Source organism: Colobus angolensis, unplaced genomic scaffold (assembly GCF_000951035.1).
Source record: "Colobus angolensis palliatus isolate OR3802 unplaced genomic scaffold, Cang.pa_1.0 Scaffold433, whole genome shotgun sequence".
NCBI classification, from domain to species: domain Eukaryota; kingdom Metazoa; phylum Chordata; class Mammalia; order Primates; family Cercopithecidae; genus Colobus; species Colobus angolensis.
This window is the reverse complement of record NW_012117744.1, coordinates 180,733-194,866: the sequence shown is the minus strand read 5'-3', so window position 1 is coordinate 194,866 and position 14,134 is coordinate 180,733. Positions and strand designations below refer to the sequence as shown.

The 14,134-nt window shown below is 40.3% G+C and overlaps 1 protein-coding gene across 2 annotated transcripts in view; it reads left to right on the top strand.

The window, feature by feature from the left end:
* The window catches only part of RNF170 (ring finger protein 170), a 49,792-nt gene extending 36,758 nt beyond the window's left edge, over nt 1-13,034 (top strand). For both annotated transcript variants that reach the window (XM_011957090.1, XM_011957089.1), the window contains exons 5-7: nt 428-501; nt 4,026-4,136; nt 9,883-13,034. In XM_011957090.1, coding sequence (XP_011812480.1) covers nt 428-501; nt 4,026-4,136; nt 9,883-10,152 — 455 coding nt within the window. In that variant the 3' untranslated portion in view covers nt 10,153-13,034. The remainder of the gene's footprint in view (nt 1-427; nt 502-4,025; nt 4,137-9,882) is intronic.
* Nucleotides 13,035-14,134: the final 1,100 nt, after the last annotated feature.

Genomic DNA, 14,134 nt, shown 5'->3' with positions numbered 1-14,134 from the left:
CCTCCACCTCCCGGGTTCAAGCGATTCTCCTGCCTCAGCCTCCCAAGTAGCTGGGATTACAGGCGTGTGCCACCACACCTGGCTAATTTTTGTATTTTTTAGTAGAGATGGGGTTTCACCATGTTGGCCACGCTGTTCTCAAACTCCTGACCTCAAGTGATCCACCCACCTTGGCTTCCCAAAGTGCTGGGATTACAGGCTTGAGACACCGTGCCTGGCCTTAACTTGGAATTTAAATTAAAACAATTTTAATGGCTAGGAGTCCTTACTAGATATGAATTTGCCTGAAGGTTGGCTGGATGAAGTAAAAAGTATTTTTAAATAAGGTGGTACTGTTAAAATATTTCAAATAGTTGAATCTTTCTGAGGATATATGGACTTTAAAACATCACTATTAATGGATTGTTTGTTTTGTTTTGTCTATTAGGTGCCTGCATTATTGCTTACTGGCGATATGGTTCATGGCTTGGGGCAATCAGTTGTCCAATCTGTAGACAAACGGTAATGTTTTGTATGCAGAAAGTGTCATTTATGCTACTTTGTACATTTTTACAGTTTTTGTGTCTACATTTGGAATTATTCTTATCTTTTTAGCAGAACTTCATTTAATCAAATCTTCTTTGATGTTACTCTATTGTTTTTATTACTTTTTTTTTTTTTTTTGAGAAAAGGTCTTGCAGTGCAGTGGCATGATCGTAGCTTCCTGCAGCCTCGACCTCCTGGGCCCAAGCAGTCCTTCCACCTTAGCTTCCTGAGTAGATGGGACTTTTAGGTATGTGCCACCATGCCTGGCTAATTTTTTTAATTTTTAGTAAAGATGAGGCCTCCCTGCATTGCCCAGGCTGGTCTCAAACTCCTGAGCTCAAGCAATCCTCCTGCCTCACCCTCCAAGGGTGCTGGGATTACAGGCATGAGCTACCACGCCCAGCCCATGATTTTTTTTTAACTGTACCTGGCCCATGATTATTTTTTTTAAACTGTCATTGAGATACCACTAAAAAAGGGAATCCTATTTGAAATCCTACAGTTGTAGTGAAAGACAACTGGTAAATGAATCTTTCCCAAAAATCGCAATAAAGTCTTTGTAGCAGTACCAGCAAAGGAATAACGAAACTACGTAATCAGACTTGAACATATATCCTCTACATACACTTGTTTTGAAAAAAATTTTTTTCCTTTTCAATTTATATTTAATCTTTTTCCAGTGAGGACCCAGATAGCTTTAAATGGTATATAATGATTTTTTTTTTAAACGTTTTGTTCCTTTTAGAGACTTGGCCACATTGCATTGTCCAGAACAGCTTAAACCGTGACAGTTAGCATCGAAGCCACCTCAGGAGGGAGGCAGTAAGTAAACATGAACATGAGACTGAAATAGCACTGCAGATGAGACATGACAAATTCTCTCCATTTCTTTGATAAACTGGAGAAATGAAATACTGAACAATTCTGAGAAACCAACATTCTCAGTTTTTAAGTATGACAACATAGGACATTTTATCAGTTGTACACTGTTTTTCATAATTTCCTTTATATTTATATTTCATTTAAAATAAAAAAACAGGCTGGGCGCAGTAGCTCATGCCTGTAATCCCAGCACTTTGGGAGGCCAAGGCAGGAGGATCACTTAAAGCCAGGAGTTCAATACCAGCTTGGGCAACAAAATGAGATTTCATCTCTACAAAAAAATTTTAAAAATAAAATTAGCCAGGTGTGGTGGTATATACCTGTAGTACCAGCTACTTGGGAGGCTGAAGTGGGGTATTGCTTGAGCTCAAGAGGTTGAGGCTGCAATGAGCTACGATCATGGGACTGCACTCCAGCCTGGACAATAGAACCAGATTACATCACTAAAAAAAAAGTATTCCTCCACTTAACCTGTGGGTGGAATGTTCACACACACACACACTCTCTCTCTCTCCTTTGGCCTTTATTGTAGCTGTCTGTTTCCCCTCAACTGCCCTCTTATTTTGGTATAAAGAGGGAGGTCCAAGTCATTTTCTTGCCATTCTTGCTTCTACATTCCCAAATTCTGCCTCTTTCATATTTTACTTGTGGTCACATGGTAAGGAGGAAAACTGATGTTTCTGTATGCCTCTCTGGCTGATTTGATGCGCGACACAAGGCAATCAACATTGAAGCTTATGGCCGGGCGTGGTGGCTCATGCCTGTAATCCTAGCACTTTGGGAGGTTTGAGGTGGGCAGATCACGCGGTCAAGAGATCGAGACCATCCTGGCCAACATGGTGAAACCCAGTTTCTATTAAAAATACAAAAATTAGCTGGGCATGGTGGCGCACACCTGTAGTCCCAGCTACTCGGGAGGCTGAGGCAGAAAAATTACTTGAACCCGGGAGGTGGAGGTTGCAGTGAGCCGAGATCGCACCACTGCATTCCAGCCTAGAGACAGAGTGAGACTCCATCTCAAAAAAAAATTAAAAAAAAAAAAAGAAGCTTATTTGCCAGTACCACCTCTTGGCATCTTTTGCTCTCAGTCAGCAATATCCAAACCAGGGAGTAGGTTTTACATTAAAAAAATAGTTCCAGGCCCTCCCCCTTCTTGGTTCTGCCCATGGCTTTTAATAGGGCATGTGTACAGTAGCCGATGGTATCCTGTGTACCATCCATAAATTGACTAGAGGCTCAGAAGGTCAAGATAAAGTTGTCTTAATATAATAGCTCTTGGTTCCCTAAGCGAAGAGTAATTCATCCTGGAGGCAAGAGAGATGGTAAATGCTTGTTCTACCTCCTGTTTTCAGTAGGCCCCTTCAAGTAAATGGTCATGGAAGTAGCAATACACAGGCCTCTGAGTGGAACACACTCACTGCTTCTCCCCTTGAATGTGTGTACACCAACCACAGTCCTACCACTGTTTCCCAGGCTTAGCTCAGTATCAGGCTTTCTGACACCCCAGAAAGAAGAGATCCTTGCTCTCACAGCAGCATTCTTGCACCTGCCACAGGGCCATGTAAGGCTGTCGGCCAGGTCTGCGTCCCCTTTCATTGTGGGTGTTGTAGTTACCCTGGAGCAGGCTTGTGTCTTCATTTTTTTGGCATACCTAGCACTTAGCAGAGTGCCTGCCCCACCATAGGTGTTCCATTAATGTGTATTGAAAGAATGCATTTTCATTAACAAATTTGTGAAGGAACCGATGGCTGCACCTGCTGTTCTCACCACCTTCTGTGCTTAGTCATGCCTTCATTTAGCTGTTTGGAAAGCATGTAAGCAGTGGGAAGCCTTGGTTTTACAGCTGAACTGAGGAAGGATAAAACAACAACTAAATGATTTAAAACTAAATTGGCCACCACTCCTTCTTTTATGTCATCATACAATCATTAGTGACCATTTTCTGTAAGGGTGCTACGTCCTAAAGTGTATTTATTTTTCAAGGTACTGTCACCGTCAGATTACCCCAGTATGGTCCTAGGACATTTGTATATCCTTGTTACCACAACCATGAAGGAAGCATGGTTAAATGTATTATGTTATATAACAATATCAAAAATTTCTTTTTTTTATTATAGTAGGAATTGGTGTTTGAGAGCTGGTCCCTGCAATAACATAATCTTTATATTATGGTTGGTAGCATTCAAAGACCTTTCAAATACCAGTAAGAATAACCAATCATTATTTTAATACTGAAAAAAAAACCATAATTTTTGTCTTAAAGTGACAATTATATATTGTATGTCACTTTCCTCCTGAATGTTTCCTTATCATTCTTGCATCTTCAAATATCTGTCGACCCAAATAGAGAACTACTGAATTTATCCCTAGTGTGGACAGGAAAATATTAGACCAGTAGTTGGATATGGTGCCTATTTTATCTTACAGGAGTTCAAATTCTATGCTGCACTGGATTTTATTGCAAAGCAGTTACTTACTCCCCTCCTCCAGGTTGCCTTTATTTAAAAATGAATGAAATATAAATATAGAAGCCTTTACCATTCTATTGAATAATAACACAAAATGAAAAACATAATGATGCAGAAAGTTGAAATAATTTTTTTTTCTGTAATATACAGGTAACCTTACTCCTAACGGTATTTGGTGAAGATGATCAGTCTCAGGATGTTGTGAGATTGCATCAGGATATTAATGATTATAACCGGAGATTCTCAGGGCAACCCAGATCTGTAAGTAATGCTAAAGCACGTTCAAAGTTAGAGGAAGATACATTTCTTCTCTTTTGTAAAGTGAGGTTTACCAACAAGTATTCTTTGACTATGAAAAATCTTGGCCAGGCACAGTGGCTCACGCCTGTAATCCTAGCACTTTGGGAGGCCAAGGCAGGTGGATCACTTGAGCCCAGGAGTTTGAGACCAGCCTGGGCAACATGATGAAACCCCATCTCTACAAAAAATACCAAAAAATTGGCCAGGAGTGTTGGCACATGCCTGTAGTCCTGCTTCTTGGAAGGCTGAAATAGGAGGATCACCTGAGCCCAGGAGGTCGAGGCTGTAGTGAGCCATGATCCCATTATTGCACTCCCACCTGGGTGGCAGAGTGAGACCCTTTCTCAAAAAACAAAAAAAGAAAAAGAAAAAAATATATCATCATATGTGTTGGGTCAAGTTTTTACCTTCATTGCTGCCAATCACTATGTTGCAGCTTTCCCAAGGACTACAATTTTCTTTCTTAAAAAACAAATAGCATTATAAAAATTTTTATGAAAGAGAAACTAGCAGAAAAGCAATAGAAAAAATTAGAGGGAAATAGAAAATTATTTACTTCTATGTGCTACTAAAACACCATTTGTTTTTTGAGAAAAGTTACAACTGAAAACTTCAACAGTTTCACAGTTATGGTTTATTCTATTTGCCCTAGCCCCGTTTGAAATGTTCCCTTAAAAAATTCCAGGTTGGGGCCGGGCGTGGTGGCTCGCACCTGTAATCCCAGCACTTTGGGAGGCCGAGACGGGCAAATCACAAGGCAGGAGATAGAGACCATCCTGGCTAACACGGTGAAACCCCGTCTCTACTAAAAATGCAAAAAAATTAGCCGGGTGTGGTGGCGGGTGCTGGTAGTCCCAGCTACTTGGGAGGCTGAGGAAGGAGAATGGCGTGAACCCAGGAAGTGGAGCTTGCAGTGAGCCAAGATTGCGCCACTGCACTCCAGCCTGGGCGACAGAGCGAGACTCCATCTCAAAAAAAAAAAAAAAAAAAATTCCAGGTTGGCCGGTTGCGGTGGCTCACACCTGTAATCCCAGCACTTTGGGAGGCCAAGGTTGGTAGATAACCTGAGGTCAGCAGTTCGAGACCAGCCTGGCCAACATGGTGAAACCCTGTCTCTACTAAAAATGCAAAAATTAGCTGGGGGTGGTGGCAGGCGCCTGTAATCCTAGCTACGTGGGAAGCTGAGGCAGGAGAATCACTTGTACCTAGCAGGCAGAGGTTGCAGTGAGCCAATATCGCACCACTGCACTCCAGCCTGGGCGACAAGAGTGAAACTCTAAAAAATTCCAGGTTTAGGCCAGGCACAGTGGCTCACACCTATAATCCCAGCACTTTGGGAGGCTGAGGTGAGCAGATCATTTGAGGTTGCCAGTTTGAGACCAGCCTGACCAACATGGTGAAACCCCGTCTCTACTAAAAATACCAAAATTAGCTGGGTATGGTGACTTGTGCCTGTTGTCCCAGCTACTCAGGAGGCTGAGGCAGGAGAATCACTTGAACCCAGGAGGCAGAGGTTGCACTGAGCTGAGATCATGCCACTGCATTCCAGCCTGGGCAACAGAGTGAGACTCCATGTCAAAAAAAAAAAAAAGTTTGGAGGGATATGTTTATATGTCATCTTAGCTATTTAAAAGCAGAACACTGTACAGATAACCTTTCTTCCCCTTACCCTAGAAGTATTTGATAAATCAAAAACTAGCACATTTTACTGACTCATTCTTGTTTTATCAAAATCTAACACATTCTTAGAAATGTAAAACCGAATAAGTACTTCAAAAACTAGAATGTACTAAATCCAAATTTATATTGACAGCCCAGACCTCCCCTCTCTGAGCTCCAGACTCTGTAGATCCAACTGCTTCGCTTCCATTTCAGCGTGGGTGCTCCACAGGCATCTCGAACTTAACATGTAGAGTATTTAGCTGATTCCCTCTTTGACATAGTCTATTCTTTTCTCATTTTTTATTTCCTCCTCTTCTTCATTCCTCTCATCTGATCTATAAGTAATCCTATCTTTTCTTTCTATTTTTGGGGTATCCTATTATTTTTACTGCATCAACATATTCTTGCTGGCAGGGCACAGTGGCTCACGCCTGTAATCCCAGCATTTTGGGAGACTGAGGCAGGCAGATCACTTGAGCTCAGGAGTTTGAGACCAGCTTGGGCAACTCAGCAAGACCTCGTCTCTACCAAAAAATACAAACATTAGTCAGGCATGGTGGTGTGCACCTGTAGTCTCAGCTACTTGGGAGGTTGAGGTAGGAGAATTGCTTAAGCCCGGGAGGCAGAGGTTGCAATGAGCCAGGATCACGTCACTGCACTCCAGCCTAGGTGATAGAGTGAGACCCTGTTTCAAAAAGAACAAAAATGTCTTGACTGTGTTGTTGTTGTTGTTTGAGACAGGGTCTCACTCCTTCCCAGGCTGGAGTGCAATGGTGCGATCACGTCTCACTGCAGCTTCAACCTTCCAGGCTCAGGCCATCCTACCGCCTCAGCCTCCCAAGTAGCTGGAACCACAGGGGTGCATCACCACACCTGGCTAATTTTTTGTAGAGACTAGGTTTTGCCATGCTGCCCAGGATGGCCTCGAACTCCTGGGCTCAAGCAATCCACCCCCTCAGCCTCCCAAAGTGCTGGGATTACAGGTGTGAGCCACCATGCCCAGCCTGTGTCCACTTCTTTCAATCACTGTAGACATTGTGCTGGTCCAGCCCTGTCATCTCTGCTCACAGTAACCACAGTGGCCTCCTCACTTCTACTTTTTTCCCTGCCACAGCAGCCTGATAAATATTTTCTGGACATAAATGAGACCATGATGCTCTTGTGTTTGAAAACTTCCATTTTGTTTGTTTTGAGGCTCGAGTGTGGTGGCGCAATCTTGAGTCGCTTGCAACCTTTGCCTCCTGGGCTTAAGCCATCCTCCCACCTCAGCCTCCCAAGTAGATGGGACTACAGGTGCATGCCACCACAACCCAGCTAATTTTTATATTTTTGTAGAGATGGGGTTTCCCCATGTTGGCCAGGTTGGTCTTAAACTCCTGGGCTCAAGTGGTCCTCCTGCCTCGGCCTCCCAAAGTGGTGGGATTACAGGCATGAGCCACCACTTGTGGCCCAATGTCTTTGAATGTTCCAACTCCTTACTGTGGCTTACAAGGTGCCACAGAATCTGGTCCTTCCTCCCTTTCCAAATTTCTGTTAACCGCCTCAATCACCACCCTGCAGCCACCCTGCTGTATGCTCTCAGCACACACACAAACTCCTTCCACCTTAAGACTGTCACACCTGACACTTCCTCTGCATGAAATGCTTGTCCTTCTGCTCTCATGGTGATTTCCCAGTCTTTAGATGACAACTATCTATTTTTTATTATTATTATTATTATACTTTAAGTTCTAGGATACATGTGCATAACGTGCAGGTTTGTTACATATGTATACTTGTGCCATGTTGGTGTGCTGCACCCATCAACTCATCCTTTACATCAGGTATAACTCCCAAGTAGACCCTTCTTGGAGAAGCTTTCCCTGCTCTGTGGCTGCCCTCTGTACCTTTCCTTCATGGCGTTTATCATAGACAGCACTCAATTCTTGTTCGTTATCTTTCTCTCAGTAAACTAAAAGCTTCATAAGGGTAAGGACCATTTTTATTTATTTACCATTGCCAAATTTATTTATTCACCAGTGCCAAATTCAGTGCCTTAATGTGTGTTGAATAAATGAATGAATTACTGTTAAGGTAAGAATTGATACTGCTGCTCCCAGCCGAATATATTAAGCTATGCAGATGCTTCAGTATTAAACAGACATGTGCTCATGCTCCATTGTTCCTTGTTCTGTGAGGTCGTGTACGTTTCAGGGCATAGAGTTTCAACTGTTACGAATGATAATGGGTAGATTTACCCATTTTTCATTAAGCAGTAAAAAAAAACTTAATCCAATCATGTTGTCCTCCATAATTATTTGGGAGCCTCTTCTGCAATTTTGATCCAGCAATTTTTTTTTTTACATATCCTCTGGTGACATCAATAGGATGGTTCTTTAAAAATGCAACCTGTTTCAAATTTAAGAGCTACCACTGAAGTTTAAAAAGTCATTTAACATTTTTCTTTTCATTTCTTTTCTTTTTGAGACAGAGTCTCGCTCTGTTGCCCAGGCCAGAATGCAATGGCGCGATCTCAGCTTACTGCAACCTCTGCCTCCTGGGTTCAAACAATTCTCATATTTCAGCCACCTGACTAGCTGGGATTACAGGTGTGTGCCACCATGCCCAGCTAATTTTTGTATGTTAGTAGAGATGGGTTTTTGCCCTGTTTGCCAGGCTGATCTCAAAACTCTTGGCTTCAAGCAGTCTGCTAGCCTTGGCCTCCCAAAGTGCTGGGATTACCAGTGTGAGCCACTGCATCCGGCCTTTAAAATTTTTCCTTCATATTTTTAAAATGTGAAGCATACTATTACTCAATTATTATTTTTTGTGTCAGATATTTAATGAGTAAGAAAACCTGGTATGTGATGAAATTGTAACAGAATAAAGGCATTTAGCTCTTTAATATTCTGCCTCCTTCAAAGTTGGAGTAAGTTTATGCAGAAACATTTCTTACTAAACCATTTCATATTTCTTGCCAAATTATTAAAGATTTTGTATAAATGATGATACTATATTACAAGTGAACAAAATAGCTCTGAAAAAGGACAGAAAGGTATTCAAAAGACATGCTGGCTGTTTGTTAGAGTATCTAAAGTCATTTACTTTAAACTTTGTGAAAGTTGTAAGGCTGTTTTGCTTTAGATATTAGTTCTTCCACAGAACATAGGAAGTGATTATGAAACAACCATTCTTGTACTTTGGTGATCATTGGTTCCAAAAGGAGTCACAAGATGGTTTTCTCTTGGTCTGGGGGTTTAAAAAACTATTTGCTCCTCACTTGCTCAGTTCTTTGTGTTTTTGTCTCCGTCTCCCTCTCAACTTATTTGGCACTTGTTACATAAAACGCCTGTCTAGAGTTTGGGTGTATGACTGTTAACATAGAATGTTAAACATAACAGAGAAATGACCAGAGGAAGTGATTCACTGGAAGGAATCAGTTTCACTGCTATTCTTAAACTATTTAAGCCATCAAAGTTCCTATGTCTTTAATATATAATCACTTCTATATTGTCTGGCAAGTTATAAAGGTCTTTCATACACGTTATCTCTTTTAGTTATTGTTTTCTTTTGAATTTTCGTTCTTAACAGTCCTTGCACATAAATACTCAATTAGTTGTTGAATTATCTCTAGTAGGTTAAGCAACTGTTCCTAAGATCACCTGGCTAATAAGTGATTGATTTTGAATTCAAACCCAGATCTGTATGACTTTAAAGCTGAGACTTACGCTCAAGTCTCAGACTCTAATCCTGTGCACTAGGTTCTTTGCTTTATTTTACTAACAAATCAGATGTTGAGTTTTGCATTACTTTATCCCATATTTTAAGCTTGATGACACTTTAGTTGCTTTTCAGTTATCTGCAATAAGATCTATAAGAACTAGTATTCAAAGAGCTATTTTTAAATACAATGCATAATTAGAAAATATGATGTTCAATCAATGTGTAACTCGTTAATTCATCTTCACTCATCTTAACAATGTTTACACATAGTAAGAAAATTACATTATTTTGAAACCTGACACATTAGATGCTAAATCATAATATTTGTTTTTCCCTCTACCAGATTATGGAGAGAATTATGGATCTACCGACTTTACTGAGGCATGCATTCAGGGAAATGTTTTCAGTCGGGGGCCTTTTCTGGATGTTTCGCATCAGGATAATACTTTGTTTAATGGGAGCTTTTTTCTATCTTATATCACCTCTAGATTTTGTACCTGAAGCCTTGTTTGGAATCCTAGGCTTTCTAGATGATTTCTTTGTCATCTTTTTATTGCTTATCTACATCTCTATTATGTATCGAGAAGTGATAACCCAAAGGCTAACCAGATGAAAAAAAAAAAAAAACTGAATTTACTAGGATATCTGAGCTAACATAGAACATCAAACAGAAGGACCCATGGCAGTATAAAGCAATGAAGTAATGGAGTATTATCTCACAAATATAAAACCACTATAAGACAAACATTTGATTATCATTTGACAAATGCCTAGGAATATATAACTGGAATTTTCACATGTTGCAAGTTCTAATATTAAGTTTAGAATTATAATGATCTACAATTGTATCTTGATTCTATGTTGTCTGGAAAAAATAAGGAATTATATAAAAAGGGATGCTTTTATATATTTTTCTTTTCCCCAGAATTACTTAGATTAATTGGATGTATAGTAAAATATTGTTAAATGTCAGTTTATCCACCTTATTCTTCTCAGTGGGTACCTATATGATAATATATAGCTGTGAAACTCATCTAAATATTTTTGTTACAATAAAATATTATGTACTATTGGGGAAAATTCAGTATTTCTTTTAGTGCTAGCTAAGTTTTGTGCATTTGGAGCAGTTCTGCTTTTTCATTCTGGTATAATTAATTATTTGTTACCAGCTGAAACTGAAAGAAGAAACTTGAACTTCATACTTCAATATCATATTTTAGTTTACAGAACACATTTTAATCAATAGAAGAATTAAGATGAAAAACATGGCCGGGCGGGGTGGCTCACACCTGTAATCCCAGCAGTTTGGGAGGCCGAGGCAGGTGGATCATGAGGTCAGGAGATAGAGACCATCCTGGCTAACACAGTGAAACCCCGTCTCTACTAAAAACACAAAAAATTAGCAGGGCGTGGTGGCCGGCGCCTGTAGTCCCAGCTACTCGGGAGGCTTAGGCAGAAGAATGGCGTGAACCTGGGAGGCGGAGCTTGCAGTGAGCCGAGATTGCACCACTGCACTCCTGCCTGGGCGACAGGGTGAGACTCCATCTTAAAAAAAAAAAAAAAAGATGAAAAACATTTATCTCCAGTCAGCACACTTGATGTTCACAGTTAGACATTTAAACAAGAGCTCATCCTTTCATAGTAGATATAAAAGTAATTTGTAAAGGGAAGATTGTTTTAGGAACCTGGGCGATGCTGCAAACAGAGTAGTCTGATGCATTTCTGAGGAAGGTGGATGGGATCTTTGTGTCTTTGAGCATCAAGCCCATAGGAAGGTACTGGGAACAGTATCTACATTTGACAAAAGAAATTACTGGTTAGCTACAGCAACAGATTGGACAAACTTGGTTAGTTTTCTGTTGTCAGAAATCTTTATAGTATTGTCTCAGGAAGGCAGCACACAGCTCAGATTCATGTCTTGAGCCAAACAAGTGAATGTATCTGAGAAGACTCAATACCACATGGTATTGGGAGATCTTACTCACTTTGGCTGGTATTGGTCATTAGTGAATGTATGACAGCAGGATGTGAGGGGATGCCCAGGAGTCAGTGTTAGCATTGTCATCTGAGATCACTGCTATTAATATCCATTAATTTATTAGTGAGCTTCACTATAGCAGACTGGGAGATAAGGAGAAAATCTGTCACATTCTCTCTAGTTAATCAGATCAGCTACCAATTAATGAGATTCTGAATTAAATATCAATATGTGTTTTTCTAATTTGGACCTAGGACAGAGCTGTTGCTTGTCATAGAGAAAGACAATAATGCTTAAACATAGCACATTATAATTAAAGCAGTTACTCACATACTTTTCATTTTAGCCTTTGGACAATTTTGTGAGGAACGCTGGGCACCAACTTCCCTTTCATAGATACAATCCCTATGCTATTGATGAAAGTGTTTTTGAATGAAGTCATACAACAAATAACTGATCAAAGTGGCATTAAACCAATCTCTTTTAGTAGGACTCCTGCATAGAATGTTTAGATAGACGTGGAAGTTGTTAAGAGGAATGGCAAGAGAGAAACTGGTTCTTTGGAAGTCTTTCGTGCTACATTATACCTCCATCAGAGTAAGACAGCTTAGGCACTCCTAAGAGGAAAGATCTGTGGAGATGACACCTGAAGATTGCATGAATCCGAATTCTACACTTCCAAATCAAATAGGTAAAAGGGTGGCATACATCACAGAAAATGCTTGCTGTCACCAACTTGAAAAGCAAATGAGTAGGAGTTTGTCACACTGCCATGTACCAGACTGGAAATGCATTTCCTACCAGTTACACATTTGGTGTGGGGAAATGGTGATGTCATTTTTTGACAGCATTTTATTTGTGTGCATGCGTTCTGCTCCAAGTGTCACAATTCTGGTTACAATAATTATAATATTTGGAGTTACTACTAAGACTTTCCTGAAAGAGGTGTACCAAATTTTGTAACATAAAAAAAATACTAAACGATCTGAAAGCTTACTAAATAGTGAAAAGGGTACGTGCTAACACCTCAGAACTTTAGACCTGCTTATTGTCATCTTTACCGATCTCTGATGATAAATGCAGAAGGGATCTGAGAGTTTTTAAAGCAAGTAGAGTCAATCAGTGTTTTGAACATTATAGTAATACTTCTGTGATTCAGAGTTAGATCATATAAATCAAAGTAACAATTTGGATTTTTTTTTAACAACAATATCATAACTGTCATAAAACAGATGGTCCAACCCCAGGAGCAGATAATAACTTGGGCAGCTCTGTGGGGGATAAGATGGGGAAAACAACTGTTCTAACTGCCCACTAGAACAGTGGTTTCAACTACTACAATTCTCAGTGTTTGAGAGGTACAAGGGAAGAAAGGACTGTGTGGATCCCTTGTGGCTATGCAGATACCTACCTCACAGAGTTGTTGTAGAAGACTGGTGGTTTGGTTCAAACCTTGTGATTAAAGAGTTTGTCAAGCATTTTATTCTTTTGAATAAAAGCAACATATCTAAAAAATTTTAAAGATGTTATTTTTCTGTTTCTTTAACATTTGTTTGCTTTCAGAACTCCTGAAAGAGCGTTCAGTATAATGGGTGCAATGGTTTTTGTTATCACTAATGGACATCCAATATCTCATCACATTTCTAATTAATTTTGTTAGGTTTTTAATTTTGTTTGTTTGTTTGTTTGGTCAGAGACAGGATCTCACTGTGTTGCCCAGGCTGGAGTGCAGTGGCACAATCATAGCTCACTGCAGCCTCGAATTCCTGGGCTCAAACGATCCTCCTGTCTCGGCGTCCCAAGTAGCTGGGACTATAAGTGTGTGCCACTACACCTGGCTAATTGAAAAAAAAAAAAATTCCTAGACTGTGTTTCCATCCTTTGGTTCTCACATGGTCTGACTGTGTTGCCCAGGCTGGTCTCAAACTCCTGGGCTCAGCCTTCCAAAGTGCTGGGATTACAGGTGTGAACCACCATGCCCAACGCTGAAAATTATTTTTCTATTAAGCAAATAAATTAATTTGCAGACCACAGTGAAAATTTAGTCACAGGGATATTTTACAAAGAAAAATTCAACATTCAGTTCAATGCAACAAATTTTGTTTTAAATTGTATGTAATTTGGCTGGGCGCAGTCAGTGGCTCACACCTGTAATCCCAGCACTTTGGGAGGCCAAGGTGGGAGGATCCCAAGATCAGGAGTTTGAGACCAGCCTGGACAACACAGTGAAACCCCGTCTCTACTAAAATACAAAAATTAGCTGGGTGTGGTGGCATGCGCCTGTAGTCCCAACTACTTGGGAGGCTGAGATGGGAGAATCACTTGAACCTGGAAGGCAGAGGTTGCAGTGAGCTGAGATCACGCCACTGCACTCCAGCCTGGGTGACAGAGTGAGACTCTGTCTCAAACAAACAAAAAAAAAAGAATAAATAAATTATATGTAATTCACCATACCAATGATAAGTTTACCATTTTGAAATGAGGAAATATAAGGATTATATTCAACAGGTAATAAAAGTATATATTTCATTTCCAAGTTATGGATCACTGGAAGACAGGAAACAAGAAAAGGGAACAAGGAAGAGAACTTGGCTGAGGGACGCTACACTGACCAGTT